General features: G+C 41.6%; 1 protein-coding gene across 3 annotated transcripts in view; it reads left to right on the forward strand.

Moving 5' to 3' along the window:
* The window catches only part of Ankfy1 (ankyrin repeat and FYVE domain containing 1), a 71,715-nt gene that overhangs the window by 27,306 nt on the left and 21,770 nt on the right, over nt 1-22,639 (forward strand). Inside the window, exons 4-10 of one of the 3 annotated variants that reach the window (NM_001107018.2) lie at nt 51-186; nt 7,054-7,177; nt 9,504-9,653; nt 11,359-11,524; nt 16,988-17,192; nt 18,728-18,796; nt 19,155-19,354. In NM_001107018.2, coding sequence (NP_001100488.2) covers nt 51-186; nt 7,054-7,177; nt 9,504-9,653; nt 11,359-11,524; nt 16,988-17,192; nt 18,728-18,796; nt 19,155-19,354 — 1,050 coding nt within the window. Of the gene's footprint in view, nt 1-50; nt 187-247; nt 1,022-7,053; nt 7,178-9,503; nt 9,654-11,358; nt 11,525-16,987; nt 17,193-18,727; nt 18,797-19,154; nt 19,355-22,639 lie in introns of those variants that run through there. The other 2 variants (XM_039086001.2, XM_039086000.1) reach the window with 2 other exon arrangements.

The following is a 22,639-nucleotide window of genomic DNA, read 5'->3' on the forward strand; positions in this document are numbered from 1 at the left end:
TTACTTCTAGAAGGCCTAAGTATGTCATCTACTTTCTTTCTCTTAACTAGATGCGAATCCTGAGGTGACAATGACAATGCTTCGCTGGATCTATACGGATGAGTTAGAGTTCAGAGAGGATGATGTATTCCTGACTGAATTGATGAAACTGGCCAATCGCTTTCAGCTCCAGCTCCTTAGGGAGAGGCAAGTCACAGCAGGTGTATTCAAGCCCCTGCAAGGTGGTGGCTAAGATTACTTGTGCCAAGCTCTGGAAAAGCAGCTTCTGCCATGTGATAACTGCTAGGGGTTCTTTAAAGGTGCTGTAGGAGAGGCTGGTTTCTCTATTGCTTTGTGTTACTGGTAAGCTACATTTTGCCAGTGCTGTTTGTTGTTTTCTTTGTCTTCTCCTGTTTGTTATCTTAGATTATATTGTGTAAATTAACCACTGGATATGGATGGATAGAATCCAGCGTCCAGATTCTTGACTTTGCCTTTCATTATGTTACATTTTGGTCAGACACTCCTTTTTGGAGGCACTTAAGTGTTTAAATTAGTCCAGAGAGAGCTCAGTACTTTTTGGTTCAGTATGCTTTGTAGCCAGCATCAATATGGGCTTACTTCATTGAAGTTAGCTGTTCTTTTAGGTCTCAGAGCATGGTATGTTTTTATGGTGCGTTTTCTCTGTTCCTCTCTGAAGTTGGCATTTTGGAGCAGTAAGAGACAAAGTGCTTATCAGATGGTGCCAAGCAGAATGCTGTCCACATGCTGTGGCTGTGGCTCTTGGTGTGGTTAATGTAGTCTTTTTACCATCTTCTTTTATTCTCTTGGGTATGTTAGGGAAAATGGCCTCTCTCCTGGGTGGTTCCAACCATGTGTTGTTCATTCAGTCTATTTGTTGCTCTTTTGCCCTCACCTAGGAGATCAAAGAGAGAATTGGCTACCAGGAGCTGCTTGCTCTTTTTTTACTGTGAGGGGGTTTTCTACTAGGATTGCCCCAGAGCCTCACAAGAGTCTATAGACAGAATCCTTCCAACTACCTGTAAGTGATGTGGGCCTGAGAACTGTTTTAATATCTAAATCTAATTTAAACATAGACAGGTCCAAGGTATTTAGGATTAGATAATTAGCACAACTAACTTTATTATTGAAGTCCTCTAATTAATTATTGTTTGTTTATTAAGTTTTTAATTATATAAATATAAATTCATACTAACTTTAATTAGATTGTTTATATCTTTCCTCCCAAAATCTTCAGCTTTTTCATTGACTGTATCAGACTTGCTTATAAAATTGCTTTATTAAAGTGTTCTGGGATTGATATAGGCAATTGTAATTGGTGTAATGGATACTTTAATTAAAGTGCTTATTTATTGATTGCTTAAGCCTCTTGACTATCAACATTACTAGATGCTCATATTTGTTCTATTGGTTGTGGATATTAGGTTGTTTTTCATGGCTTTTCTTATGAGCTGGTATGAAGAGACCAGAGCTGGAGTGAGTGCTGGCTTTAATGAGGTCACAGGGTGCCCACTACTGTCAGGCAGAGAAATGACACATCTAGGATATTATATTAAGTCAACAGGCTCTGGCAAAAGCATGCAGTTCTTTGCTGATTTTTGTGTTAGAGAGATCCTGTTGGCCTGGAAATACCAATACAATAATTAATTTGATCAAAAAGAAGGGTATAATGACAATTTTGGAATTTTGGTTTCTTTAAAAAGTATATAGAAATATTATAGGAATATATTTATTTTCAATCGCAGGTGTGGGATATGGGGCTGCTTCAGTAGCTGTCCACAGCAGCTGACTGTGATTTGCCTCATGTACTAACTAGTAGGGGTGTGATTTTTGCCAGCTGCAGATAGTTTCTATGTTTGTGTGATATTTGCAAGTCTGGGGAGTTTCCAGAGATTATATAATGCTAGGGCCCCAAGAGGTGGTGTGGGTTGTTTGCTTTTTTGTTGGTAGTGTTGGTTGATGTTGGTGGCGGTTTAAGTATTTGAGCAAAGAAGAAAGAGGAGGATGGGGAGGAAGAGGAGGATGGGGAGGAAGAGGAGGAGGAGGAGGAAGAAGATGGGGAGGAAGAGGAGAATGGGGAGGAAGAGGAGAATGGGGAGGAAGAGGAGAATGGGGAGGAAGAGGAGGATGGGGAGGAAGAGGAGGATGAGGAAGAAGAGGAGGATGGGGAGGAAGAGGAGGAGGAGGATGGGGAGGAAGAGGAGGAAGAGGAAGAGGAGGATGGAGAGGAAGAGGAGGATTGGGAGGAAGAGGAAGAGGAGGAGGAGGATGGGGAGGAAGAAGAGAAGAAATAATAATTAGATATCCTAACTGCAAAGATCAAATTTTCCTCAAGGAACTCAGTGTCCCCAGTCAGCAAGAAAGTAGTCTAATGACTCCTGACTTTATTCAAGCATCGCTTTTCTTTCCTCTTTATCCTTTTTTCGCTTATCTAGTATTTAGGGACTGAAAGGGTAGAAGAAAAGGGGTAGAAAAGGGTAAAAGAAAGAGGAACCCACATGTATAGTCAAAGACCAGCTACAGAAGGTCTTCTTTGTAATATCAGAAAATTCTCTTTGACAAAGAGTATGTATTAAAATGACAATATTTTTATTGATTATAAATATGGGTATAGTATATGCAATTTGGAAAACAGAATTATATAAAGAAAAAGTAGGTCACCTACAACCCAACCATTGTTTATCTGTGTATTTTTCTCTCAATGGTTATTACATCTCACATATATAGGTCAATCTGAAAAGGGCATGGTGGCACACACCTTCAAACCTAGCACTTGGGAGGCAAAGAAAGGCAGATCTCTTGTGAGTTCAAGGTCAGCTTGCTCTACAGAGTAAACTCAAGAACAGCCAGGGCTACACAAAAAAAAAAAAAAAAAAAAAAAAAAAAAAGAAAAGAAAAGAAAAGAAAACCAGACAGGAGTTTGTAGAGTCCCTGATTTATACTTTGAAAATCAGATGTATGGGCTAGAAATACAGCCCAGAGATTAAAAGCCCTTGTTGTTGCTTTTGGAGACGACTCAGGTTTGGTTCCCTAGGGCTCACAGCTTCTTTTGACTCCATTTTCTGGGGCTCTGGTGCCCTTTCCTGGCCCTGTGGGGCTTTTGCAAGCACATGGACATGCACATAAGGATAATGAATGAATAAATCTTTGCTGGACATGGTGGCACATGCCAGTAATCTTGGAGATAGAACAAGATGGACTTCTGCTTTTGAGTATAGTCTGGCAACCAGAGTTATATATGGTGAACTTCTGTTTCACAAACCAACAAGATAGATTGCTTTGTGCTTTTGTATGCTTTGTGGATATCAAAGTATAAAAATATACTAATACCAATATTTTTCCTCCAGCAGAAAACTAGCCTACCTTGCTACTTTTCAGGTAGAAACTTTGAGCTGAGAACTTAATGAAAGTATGTGTTTTGCCAGGCGGTGTTGGCACATGCCACTCATCCCACCAACTTGGGGGGCAGAGGCAGGTAGATCTCTGTGAAGTCCTGGCCAGCTTGGTCTACAGAGTGAGTTCCTAGAAAACCAGGGCTTCACAGGAAAAAAAGAAAAGAAATGCATTCTTTTGTTGTGTAAGTTATGTCAGTTTCTAGTTATAGTCTATCCATATAGCAAATGGCACTCAGAGGTCTAAATGAGTGAAAGTGAGCTGTAATTTCTAAGAAAACATCAGTTGTTCAAGTCCCTTGGCAGTGAGAAGGAAGACTGTTAGTATTCACCGTCCAGGCCAATGTCAGTACAAGGGTATAAAGTAAGTGCCTGCAGATGTGATCTGGAATCCTTGCATTCCTATGATGTAGGCCACCTGCAGTCAGTACACTGGTATAGCAAGACTATCATATTGGGCACTGCAAGTTTCATTTGTCAGAAAGCAGTTTTCTCCTGGAACACTTAACTCCATAGTTGTGGTCAGGTTATAGTAACTTAAGCCCTTTGTTGTGGTATGCAGTGTACTTGTAGACTCCAGTTGTACAGAAAACTAAGGGTTTCTTTTGAGCTAGTGTTACACATTATAGCCAATGCTACTTGGTATTCATGTTGTAGCCCAAATTTTCTTAGAACTCTTATTGGAAGCCTCCTTGCCTTAACCTCCTAAGTATTAAGATTTGAAGTATGTGTTCCTACTCTGAAACTTGTCAGTTTTCATTTCTTGTTTTTGTTTTTGTTTTGTTTTGTTTCATTTTGAGACAGGCTTTTTCTCTGTATAGACCAGTCTGGCCTTGAACTCAACAGAGATCTAACTGCCTCTGCCTCTGCCTCCTGTGTGCTAGGATCAAAGCCGTGCATCAACAGTGCCCGAAACTTGTGTATATTTATTCATTTTAACTTCCTTTAAGAACGCTAGGGAAGGGCTGGTGAGATTGTTCAGCTACTTAAACCTAATAACCCACGTTTGATCCCTAAAGTTCTCTTTGGAAGAAGAGAACTGACTTGTAAATTATCATCTGGCCCTCACACTGTCGTGCTCTGTGTTACACACACACACACACACACACACACACACACACACACACACACTCTTATAATAATAAATGCATAAATGAATGTTTTGGGGGGAATTGTAGCCTTGGCTTCCTGCCTCTGCCTGTTATGTGCCGGGATTGAAGGTGTGTACCATAACTGGCCCTAAAAGTGCCCTGGGAGAGGCGCTTCTTTACACTACATCAGCAATGTTACTTAAAGACAGATAAAATGGGTGCCTATCGCTGTGCATGGAAAATGACTGTTTTCTTGTTCCTGGCCTTCTCTTAACTTGTAAGGTTGAAATTTTGCTTTCTTATTTCCAGGTCTATCACACTGTGTCTCCACTCTTCCACTCCATGGTCTCTCTTGCTGCCCTCCTCATTCCCTACCTCTCTAACTCTTGTGGTCCTTTTCTACTTCTGTTACCTCATAGAACTCAGTCTCATCTACTGAGATTGAGAAGTGTCTGCTACTGAGTTTTTTAGGGCAGTATTAAGTTCCATTAATATTAGCTGTTAAGGTTTGCAGTGTCCATTTTCCTTCAGGAAAGGGGTGGGGCGAGCAGTAGGAAACATAAATGTACAACATACCTTCAAGTGTCTTCTGCACTGTGGACTGCGTCTAATGTTCCTTCACCTTGAAACCCATAGAGTCCCAGCATCCCAGATCAGGTACTGTTCTCATGCCACAGGAGGTAAAACAGGAGCAGAGACTACATTTTCTCACATCACTAAGTTCTGCTCTGTTATTAGAAAACTTTTGTTGAGGCTGGAGGAAAGGAGAATAAGCTGTAGATTCCAGGACCTCTGACTTGGCTACCACTGGGCCTCTGTAACTGCCCTTGGAGTTGAATCTGATTTGAAGGACCATGCCAGCCTCCTTTCTCAATAGGCCTTATGCTGTGGAAGGCACAATAAGATTTCCAGGAATTCGGGCTGGAGAGATGGCTCAGTGGTTAAGAGCACTGTCTGCTCTTCCAGAGGTCCTGAGTTCAAATCCCAGCAACCACATGGTGGCTCACAACCATCTGTAATGAGATCTGATGCCTTCTTCTGATGTGTCTGAAGTGTACTTATATTAAAAAAAAAAAAAGATTCCCAGGAATTCTGTCATAGAACAATCTCTTTATCTTCTATGCTAGGATGTGGAGAGACAGCTTTGTGCTACAGGGATGTAGTTAATATCCTCTTGTTAGTCTGTTAGTTATTCATCATGTTTTGTTGCCTGGCTTTGTGGAGATACACATTGTGTCCAATTTTCTTTTAGAGTACTGTGGTCTGATGTGTGTGTGTGTGTGTGTGTGTGTGTGTGTGTGTGTGTGTGTGATACTAAGGATTGAATCCTTGAATACTAGATCTGACTCAATAGCTATTTTGGATATTCTTTAAAATATAGCTATATTGAATTGTAGTTATTGTATTTGTAAAACTTTTATGTGTATGTGTGTGTGTGGGGTTGGTGCCTGGAGAGGGTAAAGGAGAACATCAGATTCTTTACAGCTAGAGTCATAGGCAGCTGTGAACCATCTCACACGTGCTGGGAACCAAACTTAGGTCCTTTGAAAGAGCAGTTATTCTTAGCTGCTGGCTGCTACTAAGTCCACATACACATTCCCTATCCTTTCACCTCCCCATTCCCCAGTGTTACTAGGGATTGAACACAGACCTTCCCAAATACAAGTACATCCTGGACAAACATTCTACCACTGTCCTATTTTCTAGTCACCGAATTACAATTTACTCACTTATTTTAATCATCACCATTATTATTGTATAAGTGTTTTGACTACATGTATATCTGTGCGCCGTATACATGCAGTACCCATGAAGATCTGAAGAGAGCACGGATCCCCTAGAACTGAAGTTAGGTGGCTGTGGACTTGAATATGGGTCCTTAGAACTGAATCTAGGTCCTCTGGAGGAACAGCCAGTGCTCTCAACCTCTGAGCTATCTCTCCAGCCTTCTTAATTATAATTTATACAAAATACAAATTTATCTTTTGGAAGGACTTTTAAGGAGATCTTTATTAAGCATAGACCCTCATATTTGAAACGTTGAAAACAATAATAGAGTTGTCTGGAATCTACAATCCAGACACAATCTGTTTTGTATTTGATTTAAAAATGGCCTATGGATGATCAATGGATTTCTTGTGATTACTTTTGATGTTCTTGAAGTTTTAAGTTTCATAGGTTTTTTTTTTTGTGTGTGTGTGTGTGTGCAGGCTATTTTTAGTCTTCCCAGAGCAGTGAGATATAATATAGTACAAGACTTCAAAGCACAGTGTAAGCCAGACTTAGGCAAGAGGAACCTGACTTCACAGCCAGTGAGGACTATATAGAACATCCCATTTCAAAAATGAAATGTATATGACCAGTTTTAGTTAAAAAAAAAGATTTCAATAAGTAAAAATATACACGTAAATAAAATATAGCAGCCTAGCCATAGTTTATTAAACACAGTGCTCAGCCTTACTCTTTAGTTTTACTAGACATAGCTAGTGTAGCAGTTATTGTCTGTGATTTTTTTATTAATGTATTTGCCTGGATAATTCTGTTCATCATTAATGAATAATTTCTTACAGATGTGAGAAGGGTGTTATGTCTCTGGTGAATGTTAGGAACTGTATTCGCTTCTATCAAACTGCAGAGGAATTAAATGCCAGCACACTGATGAACTATTGTGCAGAAATTATTGCAAGTCACTGGGTGAGTAAGAGGCTGTGTGGTATGGATAGAGCCTTCACACTGGCACTGGAGATCCCAGTGTAAGCCCGGTTTCCACAGCCACCCCTCTGATACCGAGTCTTTGTTGTTTGTATTCTTGAAAAATAAGCCATTGGGTTAGATGATCTGTGAGGTGTTCTCAGTTCTGAATGTGTTCTGAGGGTCTAGAGTGGAACAGAGAGAGGTGGCTAAGGTTCAGGAACAGATGTCAAGAACACCTGCCTTAGCATTATCCTGGAGAAGCTGTGACCCAGCATTCAGCTGCCCATGGAAGAGCCTTCTCCACTGCTTCACTTCTTGGGTTTTCATCATAAATAACAGGCTTTATATTTTTTTGTTATAGTTTGTTTTACATATGTGGCTGTAGAGAGAGGCCAGAGAACACCCTTTGGTGGGGTTACTCAAGTACTGTCCACCTTATTTTGAGGCAGAGTCTCTCACTGGCCTAGATTTCACTGATTAGATGAGGTTGGCATGCTTGTGAAGCCTCAGGGATTCTCCTGTCTTCCCCAAGCACAGGGTATACAAACTGAGTTGGTTTTGTTTTTCTTTTTTTTTTTTTACATTAAATAAATAGATTAATAAAGCAATCAATGTTGTTTTATGAACTAGCTTCTATGATTGTTTTGTATACAGTTTTTATTGGAGGAACCTTCATATTTCTAAGGGAGATTTCTAATAGAACTGGCCTGTGTGTGCTTAGTGCCATGGACCTGTAACCCCAGCTACTTCAGGGACTAAAGCAGGAGGATGTTGAATCTATGGTCTGCCTAAACTGCAAAGCAAGGTCAAGACCGGCCTGAGGAACTGAACAAGACCCTTACTCAGAAAAATTAAAAGGGCAGGGAATGTAGCTCAGTTGTACAGTGTTTGCCTAGCATGCACAAGGCCCTCAGTTTACTTTTGATATTACTAGAAAAGTGGGGTTGTTGTGTCAGATCCAAATTGAACCTCTTCCAGGACCTCTTGAATAAGACTCACGGAGGCAGTGATGGATGTAAAAGCAAGAGGAGTTTAATCATTCTGACATGTTGGCATTGTCCCATTTCAAGGGGAGATGACCCTGGGCAGACTCTAACAGGGGGTTATATACCTTGCAAACGATTGGGGCAGAATCTGCACAATGGTAACTAGGCAGGGTACTGTGCACATTTGGTGGAACAAAACAACTTTCAGATTGACTCAGTGTACTGTTCAAGACCTTCCCAAGGGGGCTCTATTGGAAGCCACAGGTAGCTTTGTGTGACAGTTTGGCTTATAGCTGTTCTAGGAACTAAACCAGCTTTTTTCTTCCTGGAAGGGAGGGGTCCTTGTGCTCAGAGGTTTGTGGTGGGAATTTCCCCACTGGCCCCAGATTGGCCCCAAGTCTGGCTCTTTCAGTCGTTTGCTGCTTTGACGTAAGGTCCCATTTTGTAGCCCAGACTGACCTGATACCCACTGTGTATCTCAGACTGACCCTAAACTTAGGGCAAACATCCTGCTTCAGTCTCTTGATTGTTGTGATTAAAGGCATGTGCTGCTATCACTGCTGAAAACTAGCTTTAACTTCCTGATAGGGCGACAGTTGTGGAAGACATATGTGACTTGGTGAATTGTTGTCACAGTTCTGATTTGTTTTGAAGTCACCATCGATGTAGGCTTAGTAGGGAGAGAACTCTAAACTCATGGTGGGGGCTCCTTCTACTGGGCTTGGTTCCAGTTGAAGGTCAGAATTGACATTTAGCTGTCACTCTGGGGCCCAGCAGTGCTGTGATGGGTCGAGTGCCTCTTTTTTTTTTTTTTTTTTTCTTTTTCTTCTTCTTTTTTCTGGGGCTGGGGACCGAACCCAGTACCTTGCGCTTCCTAGGTAAGCGCTCTACCACTGAGCCAAATCCCCAACCCCTTTTAGAAAATGGATTCCAATTGAATACTTAAACAAGAGATTTGTTAAGTACACCAAGGTTTTCTTTATATATTGCCTTCTGCCTGCATATGTGACTTCAGGCCAGAAGAGGGCACCAGATCTCATTACAGATGGTTGTGAGCCACCATGTGGTTGCTGGGAATTGAACTCAGGACCTCTGGAAGAGCAGTCAGTGCTCTTAACCGCTGAGCCATCTCTCCAGCCCGAGTGCCTCTTAAATACAGGTCCTGAGTAGCCATTTTCTCACTGTCAGACTCGTGCGAGCACTCTAGCCTCTATAGGCTTTCATGTCTGCAAAGGAAGCAAAGATAGAATTAGTTGGAAAAATGTTAAGTCTCTGACACATGTTAAGTGCTTAATAAGTGACAGTTGTTATTAACACTTGTCATTGTTTTTAATCCTTAGGATGACTTGCGAAAGGAGGACTTCAGTAGCCTGAGTGCTCAGTTGTTATACAAAATGATTAAATCTAAAACCGAGTACCCATTACATAAAGCTATCAAAGTGGAGAGAGAGGATGTGGTCTTCCTCTATCTGATTGAAATGGATTCCCAGGTATTGTAGAAGAATCTCCTTTTTTCCCCTCTCTCTCCCCAGACTTTAGTGTTATCCGTATTTCTTGCTTCTATCTGCACCATCACTGGACATTCTATGAGGGTACTTCTAATATGTACCGGATGCTTTTGGGCATTTTCTGTTCTGTTCATCAGAATTTGCCAGTCTTAGTCTAATCCAAAGCCACATTTCCTTTTCCAAATGGCGGTCATAGCAGTACCTGACTTCAGCTCCCCAACTTGGTTTTTATTTTTTTCCATAACAAGTTTCCATACATTTAGTAGCCTAAACCAAAACACATTCCAGGCTACTTGAGAGCACGTCCTGCTTTTGCAGAAAGTTTTGTTCCCAGCATCCAGATGGTAGCTCACAACCAACTTTAGCTCCATTCCCAGGGACTCCAGCACCCTCTTCTGACCCCCGCAGGCATCAGCCATACATGTGCTCCAAACACTACACTCATGCACATAAAATAATATGGTTTAGAACAACCACAAAAACACATCAGTTTATTACTTGACAGTTTTGCCTCTTAGAGGCCCAAGGCAGAAGTCACAAGGCTAAAAGCAAATTGTCAGTAAGGTATTATCATTTGTGGAGCTATAGAGAGGGTCCATTTCCTGCTCACGTAAGATGTGGGCAGAATTATCTAGTGGTCCAGGCCTTTATTTTCTTGTGAGCCGAGTGCTTTTCTTAGCTTGTAGGTGTCCTCACAACCCTTAGCTTCAGAGGAGCATTGCTTCCATCGTTAAAGCCAGCAATGACAAGTTAAGTCCTAACTTCACTTCTAATGACATACTCTTCCTACATTCTGATTCACTCAAGAACGAATCTGCTTAGAAGGTGGGGCCCTCTGGGCTGGTCCAAGATTCTTCCTAGCTCAGGACACTTTGCCTTAATCACATCTGCAAAGGTACTTTTTGCCACATAAGTTGACATGTTCATATGAACTGATAATTAGGGCATGAATATCTATAGAGTGGGGTGGGGCGGGAGATGCATTATTCTGCACCACAGTGCCTTAAAGGAACGAAGATGGGAGTATGGTTAACATGGGCGTTAGTGTGTAAGGAGGCATTAAACTGCCAAAGAGTGCTCTGTTAAACCTCCTTCATGAAAATGTTTGCTCTTTTATTTTTTATTTTTGTTTTTTCAAGACAGGGTTTCTCCAGGCCTTCCTGGAACTCACTGTATGAACCAGGCTGGCCTTGAACTCGAGATTGACTTGGCTCTGCCTTCTGAGTGGTGGGATTAAAGGCATGTGCCACAGTGCCCAGCTTTAGCTCTGTCATCAAGTTCTGTATGTAGTTTGTCATCCCATCTTCATCCTCTCCTCCCACCCCCACACCAGTGCTGTCCTCATTTTTTCTGTGGTCCTTAACCACCTTCCATGTTGTTGACATCTGCTTACGAATCACTATTGTTTGTATGATGCTGAAAGGAAGTGCCCTCAGGAGGTCCAATAGCAGTCTGTGAATGAAACTGAATTTGGGCTGTAAGTAGTGCCATAGTATTAGAATTGACACTTGTGGAAGAGGTGTGGTGACATACACCTTTTTGGAAATAGGCCATTTCTGTGAGTTTGAGACCAGCCTATCTACATATAGAGACCTGTTTCAAAAGGGGAGTTGGTCAGTTGGGAGAAATCACCATAGGTTGTATTTTCTACTGTCTTACGTGCTGATTTCCAAATTTCTCTGTGCAGCTACCTGGGAAGCTTAACGAAACAGATCATAATGGAGATCTTGCATTAGATCTGGCTCTGTCACGACGACTAGAGAGTATTGCCACCACTCTGGTCAGTTATAAAGCTGATGTGGATATGGTAGACAAGAATGGCTGGAGCTTATTACATAAAGGGATTCAAAGAGGTAAGGAGAAAGAAATTTTAAATTTTTTGCTATATGCAACATACTTTTTATATTTATAGTTTTGAAGCTTAGTTCCAGGAATTCCCAAAAGATCTTGAGTCTGTATGTTCAGTTTGCATGGCTTAGAACTTGTGGTTGTTGGTCAGAGGGCTGATATCTATTGGCCTTGTCAGTCTGGATGCCCATAGTACTACCAGGACCTAAGGAAGAGAGAGGGTAGGCAGGTGACCTTTAAGAAGTACCTATGGAGCCAGCATGGGAGCAGTTTTTGTGAGTTCGAAGCCAGTGGGGTCTATATAATGAATTCTAGGACAGCCAGGACTACATAAAAGAGATCCTGTCTCAACAAAACAACCAAAAAAAAAAAAAAAAAAAACCCAAACCTTTGGGGGCTTAGTAATTTGAGAGTTTGCAGTTCTTGCAGAGGACTTGGTTCTCAATAAGTCGATTCACAAGTGCTCTTAACCTCAGTCCCAGAAGATCTGAAACCCTCTTCTGGTTCTGTAGGCACACACATGACATTTACCCACACAGACACACATCAGAGTAGCCAGTCTTTGCTACTTTGTGGGTTCCTTTTCCTACGCTTTATTCTCTCCAAGTTTTATCCCCTATCTCTAGATAGAAGGGAAAGAAGGATGGGAGTGGGGTGGGGGTGGGGATCTGAGTCTAACTTCTTCTTGTTTCCTTTTTTAGCCCAATTACTAACAACCACAAACAATCTCCCTGAATGACCAACACCCACCAGCCCTACCTCTTGGGCCACAACATTAATATATCCTCTGAAAACTTCCCAGAAGTCCAAATGTCACACAATCACAGAAACTATTGGCAGCTGGCAGAACCCTGCCTCTGCTAGAGCATGAACCAAATCATAGTCAGCTGCTGCTGGCAGTCTGAAGCAGCCCTACAGCCCCACACCTGGGATTGAAACAACACGTTCTTCTAATATTTCTGTGTTTTCAAAGAAACCAAAATTCCAGAATTCTCACAACACATCAAGTTTGTTTCTTCGTTCGTTCGTTCGTTCCTTCTTTCCTTCCTTCCTTCCTTCCTTCCTTCCTTCCTTCCTTCCTTCCTTCCTTCCTTCTAATTAAAAAGTACTGCTGACCCAAGAGTAGACTTGTAGACTGACAAAAATAAAAAAATGAAGATTGGCCAGGTGATGGTAGTGTTGCACACCTTTAATCCCAGCACTCTGGGAGGCAGAGGCAAGCGGATCTCAGAGTTTAAGACTGGCCTGGTCTACTGAGTGACTTCCAAGACAGCCAAGGCTGCACAGAGAAACCTTGAGAGCTCTGTCAAAAACATATTGGAGTGGCTGGAGAGAAGGCTCAGTGGCTCAGAGTGCTTGCTACAATTGCCAACAGCCATATGGCATTACAAGTCACAAGAATAGCAAGATTACGTTATGTGAAGTAGTAACGGAATCCTTTTAAGGGCCATGACATTAGAAATGTTGAAAATCACTGTGCTAGAAGAAAGAGGCATAGCTAAAATTTCTCAAGATAAAGGTATAGGCAAGGGTTTTCTGAACAGTACTCTAGTAGCAAGGAAATAGTCCCCAAAATCAAAATGAAGAAGCTTCTGAACAACAAAATAAACAGTCACCAGAGGGAAGAGATAGTGGGAATGCTTTTGCAGGTTATTTATCAGTAAAGAATTGCAGAAATTCAACACTTTAAAAATGCATCCAATTAATAAATAAGCCAAGTTGTCAGGTCTCACAAAAGGACACACACATGGTAAATAAGACTGTAACCTGTTCTACACCCTCACCCACCAGCAAAGTACACATGAAAGCCGCTTTGACAGTCTGCCTCGTTCCAGTTCAGAATGATTGTCTTTAGGAAAATAAGTGGCAGGGCCACGAGATGGCTCAGTGGGTCAAGGCACATGAAGCCAAGCTCGTGGTAGAAAGACAGAACTGACTCTGGAAGTTAAGTATCAAAAGATATAATAAATCTTTTTAAAAATTCTCATAGGTACTAGTGAGGACATGGTGAAAGAGGAATTCTGTTTTCTTTTTTGTTTTAATTTTTGAGACAAGAGTCTCACTATGTAGACCATTTGTCTGTGAAGCCACAGAGGCCTGCCTTTGCCTCCTAAATTCTGTTTATTGTTATTTGTGAGAATGTAAACTTGTATGGCGACTATGAAAAAACAATGTAGAGATTTCAAAAAACAGTAGTTGGTACCACTCTTGGTATACAGGTGGAATCTGTTAGCAAACCACAGAGGTGTTTGTGTTTGCATTATCTATGAAAGCCAGGAAATGAATGTCCATCAACAGGTGACACTGCTGTGCTCTCAGGCATAGTTCTGTCCCTTAGCAGGATGTACTGTTTGAATGCTGCTGATGTGCAGCTGTGGCTTTCTCTCCTTTGTGACAAAAGTTTTAGTATAAATATCCATTTGAATTATATAGAGGGTTGAGCTTGCTAGCTAATAGAGAGGAAAGTTTTACTCATCACTGGATAGGGAACAAGTTGCTGTGGAGAGCAGATGCGTTTTTCCAAGCACACACAGCACTTAGCTCTGGGTTTGTGTTCATTGGGGAAAGTTTCTACCCCACAGGGAATTGTTCTTTCCCACTCTGTTTAGTGTCTGAAGTGTTTATTTTGGAAACAGATTCACTTGTTACTAAAAAAAACAATTAAGTTCCTTCTCTGGGAGCTGAATTCTTATGTTTCATGAAAGAGTGTCTCTGGTGAGTTACTAAATATTTGGGTGATTGCTTAGCTACAAGAATTGCCAAGACAGTGTTGATGAGTGTTGTAGGGTGAGTTAATCTTCCATTCTGAATGTGTGAAATGTCTGGAAGTATGTGGATTACAGTGTGAATATAGCAGTCTTTAAGAAGGGTGCAGCATGCTGTAGTGGGCAGAGTACAGACTGGCTTGAATCCTGGCTTATATGTTGCTTTGACAGTCACTTGTCCCTACTGTCATCTTTTCTTGTTTGTAAGATGAGAAGGGATGTTTCTGCTTTACCAGGCTGTTAGCATAGTGAGACAGGATTGGGATGTTCCTCATACAATGACAGCCTGCTGACTGATAGAGTAAACACAGTGGCCTTTACCTTGCCTGTGCATTGGAATGCCCAAATCAGACCCTGCAGGGAATTGTCCTTTTCTTGAGGTCCCACTGAAGCACTGACTATCCTAGAACGCTACATGATAGGCCCTGGTTCTAGATCTACAGTGCTCCTCCTCGCCGCTGCCTCCTGTGTTCAGGGTTTTAGGTGTGTGCTATCACATCCTTCTGAGGAATTATTTGACTTTGCCTTCTTCTGCTTGATGTTACTTGGTTAGCTTTACCCAAATGCATGAGTGCTACCTTAAGCTTGACTGTTGACCGTGCTTTTAATTAAATTCATTGAATGGTTCTAGACGTTCATTAAAATATGAATGAGGTCTACTTTAAGAAGCCCATTAGAATCTGTAACGGTAGTGGACATCCTACCAAGCAAGTGCACCCATCAGAAGAATTTGGTGGTGTTAGGATCTGTGAGGCCGTAGGAGACCCACATAAAGCAGTGTTACTATCTTCTTTGATTAGTCTGACCTACGCAAGATGATGAGTCCTTTCATAACAATTGTAGTTTTTTCACTACTGAAAAACTGTAATAACCCACATAGGTTTCCTAAATGGGCCTCTCCTGACTAATTATTTGTAGGACTATTAAATATGATTTGCCCTAATTAAAACTGTCAAAAAAACTGAAAAAAAAAAAAAACATTGCACATGCATTTAAAAACTGTTTAGCATTGGTTAGGAATATTTTATGTTGAAAAATTATTACAATAATGCCTCATTTTCCTGGCGTTGTTGGTGAATGAGTAAAGCAAGTGACTGGACATCTCCAGCAGGGAGATACTGGTTTCTCTTGCTGGGCCTCAGCCGCGCTGAGCACTCACTTTGTTGGCTGTGAGCCACATCCTTGCCATGTTCAAGTGGGGTGTGTAGATGCTTTGTTTCCCTGTTGCTAGAACCTTATCTAGGGCCTGGTGTCCTTTTCCTGCTTAGTCCTGTTCTCCGGCTGTCGTTTGTTTACCCTCTGAACTGACTTTCCTTAATTCAACTTCTGATAATTCCTAAAGAGACTTTTTGGTATAAAGTACATTTAAATGCATGATTATAAATTATGAATTGATTTTTGGGTCTCACCAGTGAAGTAAATTTGATTTAAAGTCAGGTAATTCTTTAAGAAGGCTTAAGTCATAAAAATATTAGCTGAGAATGGTGGTTCTTGCCTCTAATCTTAGCACTTGAGAGACCAGACAGCAGAGTGCTGCCAATTAGAAGCCAGCCTGGGCTACAGAGAAAGACTGTCGTTGTCTTTTGGGGAAAAAAAAAGAATAAAAGATGGTTTCTATTATGCTTTTCATCTGAATCTATCTATAGGTTTCTTTTGCCTATGTAGTCATTTCTGTCTTTAAAAGTAGACCTAGGACTCTGATAAGAGAGGTTAGTATCTGAAATCAGAGTTGATTGGGATTAGATCCTGTCTGTCAAAGTGAAGCCCAGTAGTCCGTTTTTTGGGGGGTTTTTTTGTTTTTGTTTTGTTGTTGTTGTTGTTGTTGTTGTTGTTGTTGTTGTTTGATTGGTTTGGGTTTTTTGTTTGTTTTATGAGCCAGAGTTTCTCTGTGTAGACTGCGTGGTCTGGAACTCAGAGACCCACTTGCCTCTGCCTCCCAAGTGCTGGGATTAAAGGTGTGCACCACCACTGCTTGGCCTTGAGGCCAATTTTTAAAGACTTTGGTGGTTGAGTCCCAGGTAGAAGCTAATTGGTTGGGCAGGAGAGATGGCGGTTAGGAGCACTGACTGCTCTTCCAGAGGTCCTGAGTTCAATTCCCAGCAACCAAATGGTGGTGCACAGCCACCTGTAGTGGGATCTCTTGCCCTCTTCTGGTGTGTCTGAAGACAGCTACAGTGAACTCGTATACTTAAAATAAATAAATCTTAAAAAAAAACAAAACAAAAAAACCTAATCGGTGCTACCTAGAGGCCCCTGAGAAAAGTAACTGCTTCCACCCACCCACCCTACCTACCTACTACCTACTGTGTGTGTCTGTGTGCCTGCCTGCCTGCCTGTCTGTTCATAGAATCCATAAGAGGATGTCAGATCCTTGGTAGTTGTGAGCCACCATGTTCTGGGACCTCATGAACTGGGGTTCTCTGAAAGAGCAACCACTCAACCACCTCCCCCACCCAAGTCTGTTACTGTTAGGTAGTGAAGGCGTCTTGAAGGAAGGAACCAGGGCGCATCAGGGAGAATTAAAAGGTGGACACAAGAGCCTTTTGAATTAAAGTATAACTCTGAATCGTTATGGGTTTCCACCATCCAAGATACTGCTTCAGATGCCTCCTATGTCTGCAGTTGTCCCCTATTGCCTTTTGAGGATGTGCTGGACATCTGGTTGTTGTCCTATCATTGTGTGTTCTGTTGTTTCTTTTTAAGGAGATCTTTTTGCTTCTACATTCCTCATTAAGAACGGGGCCCTTGTCAATGCTGCCACAGTAGGGGCGCAAGAGACCCCTTTACACCTTGTAGCATTGTACAGTTCAAAGAAATACTCAGCAGATGTGATGTCTGAGATGGCGCAGATTGCGGAGGCCCTCCTGCAGGCTGGTGCCAACCCCAACATGCAGGATAGCAAGGGCAGGTGAGTGCACTAACTCCAAAAGAGAATTGTTGTGGTAGCAGGCACATAATAAACATATACAGTATTTAACTAAATTTGATGTTTTCTTTAACTCGCAAACGTTGATTTGCCATGCAATGTCATGTCATGACTAAGACTAGAAGCCTTTGGGGAAAACATTTCAGCCTAGCTAAAGGAAGTCTGAGTTTCTAAGCAATTGCTATCATTTCTATGTTGAAAGCAGCCAAAGTGGTCATCTAGTCCGTGTTTACAAGGACTTTTTCTAGCGTTTTTAGGATCACTTGGATAGTTTGAAGAGAAACTACTACCTCAAGGCAACCTGTTTTGTCTCTCTGAAGTCTAATTAGAAAAATCCTATTTTAAACTCAATTCTGCCTTATAAATACCTTTACTTTTAACAACTTATCTTCAGAGTCTCACTGCAGCCCTTCTTGTATTTGGCAGTGTTTCTGTTTTGTTTGGTGTTTTACATTTTTACAAGTTTTTGTTTATTTCTTATTTTTTTGTGTGTAGGTATTTTACCTGCATGTATATCAATATATCACATGCACACAGTGCCCGTGGAGGCTTGAAGAGTGTTAGGGTTCCCTGGAACTGGAGTTATAGGTGTCTGTGAGCCATTGTCTGGGTGCTAAGAATCACATCCAGGTCTCCTAGAAGAGCAAGTGCTGCCCTAACCACTGAGCCACTTGCAGCCCGGTTTCTGTTGTTTTTCATCTTCCCAGAAGGAGTTGGTTTAGGGCTGCTTGTGGTTTAGAATTGTGGGAGGAGTTGCCTGTCTTTGAGGCAGAAGTATGGGAGGCTCTGAAGTGCAGTTCAGCTCCTTACCTCACCAGCTACATGCAGGACACAGGCGTCACTCACCATCAGATCGCTTTATCGCTTTGAAAACCACCCAGAAAGTAAGATTTCTGTGAGGTTGGCTGCCCCAAGAGGATCTATGCAGTGTACAATGTGCAGAAATCACATGGTCCAGGATCTTTGTGTCATATCATTACCCAGTTCCCAAATAGTACATCCTCCATTCCCCATGTTGATTCTTTAGGTTTGTTTTTTGTTTTTCCACTCTAACCATAGTAAGCTTGGGCAGTCTGTCCATCCGCAGAAGAGGCCAGACTCAGGGCCTAATGCTCTAGTGGCAACCTTCCTTCCAGGCACTTGAGTACTAAACAAACAGGTGAGGAACTTGACCCAGTTTTTTGTTGATGCTGCTGTGTGCTTCAGTGTTAATAGAACATTACAGTGAAGAGCAAAGTTTCTTTTCAGATTGACAAAAGACAGATGAGATAAAAGTGTTACAGAAGCCACTGTTTACCTCAGTCCTCCAGGAAGGGTTAGAACTGGGATAGAGAACTTGGGCCATAGAAGCAAGCCATTTTCATATTTTGATTCTTGCCCATGGTTTTGGAACCCAGAGTGATGGAATTGGTTGTTGGTGTGATTCTACCAAGAATTCTAATTCCTGCCTGCTGTGAGTGTCTGTCTCTCCTGAACTGACTCCTTTTTTATTTCATTTTATTCTATTTTACCCTCAGGACTCCTTTACACTTGTCCATCATGGCCAGGAACGAATATGTGTTCAATCAGCTGCTGCAGTGTAAACAGTACGTAGGGCGGCCTGGAGGAATGAAAAGCGGTTGTGAGGGTGGGATTGTGAGTGAAACATCTTTCCTTACTAACCTTTTTAAACACTATTGCTCATTTGTTTGTTTGATACAAGGTCTTATCAAGTAGTTCAGGCAGGCCTGGAATTCAAAGTCCTTTTGCTTTAGTACTCCAAGTAATGGGATTACTGACTGTCATGCCTAGCCTGAAGTTTTCTCTTAAGACGCCTTTTACTGCAGACCTTAAATAAAATAAAAATCTGTCCTTTAGAACATATAGGGAGAGGAGAGTAGAGCTGTTGGCACCAAAGGGAGGCTGGAAATTTTATGTGTCATTCACATTGCTTCTTTATTTCAGATTAGATTTAGAGCTGAAAGATCACGAGGGCAGCACTGCACTCTGGCTTGCCGTCCAGTACATCACTGTGTCTTCAGACCAGTCTGTAAACCCCTTTGAAGACCTCCCTGTGGTAAACGGGACATCATTTGATGAGAATAGCTTTGCAGCTAGACTCATTCAACGCGGCAGCAACACCGATGCTCCTGACACAATGACAGGTAGGACCCAGAGGCCCCAGGAGTGAGGTGGGAGTTTGAGAACTCTGGAAAACAGTAGACCGTCGGGTTTCCTGTTAGTGGCAGGAGTTGTGAAGTCAATGCTGGCCTTAGATGCACTTGATAGCCCAAATGAGCTTTGAGCATGTAGGTAACAAAACAAAAGCAGAAGGCACTAAGTTCTGCTCTGAGTACTAAGAGTTAGACTACACACCTGGAAATGCTATGTTGTCTAGATATTAGTCTAGAAATTATACTTTTTGCCATATTTTTATTGATTTCTAACCTTAATTATAGTGTATAATAGTGTGGCATTTAGAACTTGAGTTTTGTTGCATTACTGTTTGCTCTGTATAGGTTTCCACCTGCTACCCCTACGTCATTGGGCTTGCACACAGGGATAGTTTGCACAAGCTGGCAAAAACTAAACTGCACTGCCAGCCTTAGAACATATTCTTCTAAAATGTGATATAATAGCATTTATTCACTGGAATTCTCTTTGTGTATTAAGGTGCAGTTGTCCATTGCACTGTTCAAGTCTTCATGTTCTCTGATCAACCTCGAAGTGTTTGTTTTACCATCTCCTTTCTCGTCTTTCCTTTCTTCCCTTCCTTTCTTAGTGCTAGTAGTTGTGGTATCTTAGTCAGGGTTTCTATTCCTGCACAAAACATGACCAAGAAACAAGTTGGGGAGGAAAGGCTGTATTCAGCTTACACCTCCACATTACTGTTCATCACCAAAAGAAATCAGGACTGGAAGTCACATAGAATAGGAATTTGGAGGCAGGAGTGGATGCAGAAGCCATGGAGGGGTGCTGCTTACTGGTTTGTTTCCCCTGGCTTGCTCTGCTTGCTTTCTTATAGAACCCAGGGCTACCAGTCTAGGGGTGACACCACCCACAATGGGCTGGGCCCTCCCACCCTTGATCACTCGTTGAGAAAATGTCTTACAGCTGGATCTCATGGAGGCATTTCCTCAAGGGAGGATCCTTTCTCTGTGATAACACCAACTTGTGTCAAATTGACACACAAAACCAGCCAGTACATGTACCCCAGTACATGTACCATCAGTGAGCTGTACCCGGGACCCTCCCCAACCCCATCTTTTAGACTCTGAAAAATTTTATTAAATTTTTCTTACTATTGAGATGATATTTTCCATTACAAAATTGAGTTTTAGTCTAGATTTTGTTTTTGAGTCATATAGCCAGACTGCTCTCAAATTTGATATATGACTGAAGATGATTTTAACTTTTTAATTCTTATCATCATTTTTAGATTTATTTTATTAGTATGTTTTACTCACATGTATGTATGTATGTATGCATGTGCAGCATATATGTACCTAATGTCCAAGGAGGCCAGAAGAGAGGGCATGGGATCCCCTGGAAGTAGTATTACCAACAGTAGTGAGCTGTCATATACCGCCATTTCTAGAATAATACGTAGTCACGATGGCGTTTCCAGGTATTTAGACTAAAACGCTTAGCTCTCTGAACAGAATTTACTGCCTTCAACTCTTATTACCTAATATGGGGTTTTCTTCCTTTTCCTCTTGTTTTTTTTTTTTTTTTTTTTTTTTTTTTTTTTTTTTTTTTGGTGGTGGTGGTGGTAGTGGTGGATTTTTTTTGTTTTTGTTTTGAGACAAGGTCTTGTTGTGTTGCCTAGCTGACAAGGAGTCACCACATAGAGCTAGAAGAACTGAACCCAGGCCCTTGGCAGGGTATCCAGAACTCTAAACTACTAAGCCCTTTCTCCAGCCCCCTATTTATTGTCTTGCTTTTACCTCTAATAGCTGAGATTCTGGGCATATATCATGCCAAGCAGAAGTTGAGATTAGAATGACTATAGACTATAGATGAAGTCAATTTCTGTGAAGGGAGGGAAAAAATGATATAAAAATGAAGTAGTACTTTGTCCATTTTCTTTTCTTTTTAAAATCGAGGGTACATACATGTGTAAAACATAAGGTTGAGTATGTGGAAGTCAGGTGATAACTTTTGGTATCTGGTTCTCAAGGCCAGGTCTCTTCTGCATAGGCCAGCCAGCCCTAGAGTCTCCACTCGTAGCTCCTCCTTCCATCTCACTTTAGAAATGCTGGAATTCTAAATGCATCCTACTGCTGTTTACACAGTGCTGGGGATGCCGGAGCCTGCTGGAGCACATCTTAGATCCCAGCACTCAGGAGGTAAAGGCAGTTGGATCTCTTGTGAGTTCAAGATTAATGCTCTACGTAGCAAACCCTAGGTCATCCAGGCCTATGGTAATGAAGCCCTGTCTTGGAAAAAAATCATGAAATAAACACAGCTCTGAGAGTGAAGTCTAGGGGATTAAATTACACAGAAAGATTCTCCTCACTGAGCCCTCTCCATGCCTCTGCTTTGTCCCATTTCTTTTTCAGTCTTAATATTTATTTTATTTAGATTTTTCAAGCACTATAGCTTTAGACTATGCTATTGTTTTTTCAAAGAATTTTAAGTTTTAATTATGACTGTCCCTGTGTGTCTTTGTATGAGTACGTGCACATGTATATAGGTGCTTGCTGAGGCCAGAAGAGGGCATCAGATCCACGCAGCTGGAGTTATAGGCTTTTGTGAGCCATCAGATTAAACTCAGGTCCCCTGTAAGAGCAGTGCATGCTTTTAACCACTGAGCCATCTCTCCAGAGCCCACATGAGATTTCATGTTGTATTTGGAAATAGAGTTAGACCAGTGGGTCTGGAGCCAAAAACCATTTGGAGAAACCTTTATTTCCTAAATGTTTTATTTAGAAAATAGTTACAGTATGAAGCAAAAATATTCCCCAGCTAACAGCAAGCTTACTAAGGCTGTGAGGATAGGACTAAAGTTTCTGATGGGCATTTTCTAGTATAGCTACAGTTTATGAAGCCTGGGCACTGCTACTTGCACCCCATCTTTCCCAGAACATTTGGAAGCATCTTTATCCTTTTTTTTAACTTAAAATTTATTTTATGTGTTATGGATGTTTTGCCTGTTTGTATGTCAGTGCACCATGTGCATGTCTGGTGCCTATGCAGGCCAGAAAAGAGCATTAAGTCCCCTGGAACTAAGCCGTAAGCAGTTATGGGTTGTCACGTGAGGGCTATGGATTGAACCTGGGTCCTCTTGAAGGACCCAGTGCTGGAAGAGCAGCAGCCAGTGCTCTTATAACCACTGAGCCCCTATATGTTTTTGATTGTCACAAGTTCAGAGATCCTTGTGCGTCTTGTGGGTAGGAGATAGGGTATTGCCAACTATTGTACAACTCACAAGAGCAGCCGTATGGCAA

The sequence above is a fragment of the Rattus norvegicus genome, chromosome 10 (assembly GCF_036323735.1).
Source record: "Rattus norvegicus strain BN/NHsdMcwi chromosome 10, GRCr8, whole genome shotgun sequence".
NCBI classification, from domain to species: domain Eukaryota; kingdom Metazoa; phylum Chordata; class Mammalia; order Rodentia; family Muridae; genus Rattus; species Rattus norvegicus.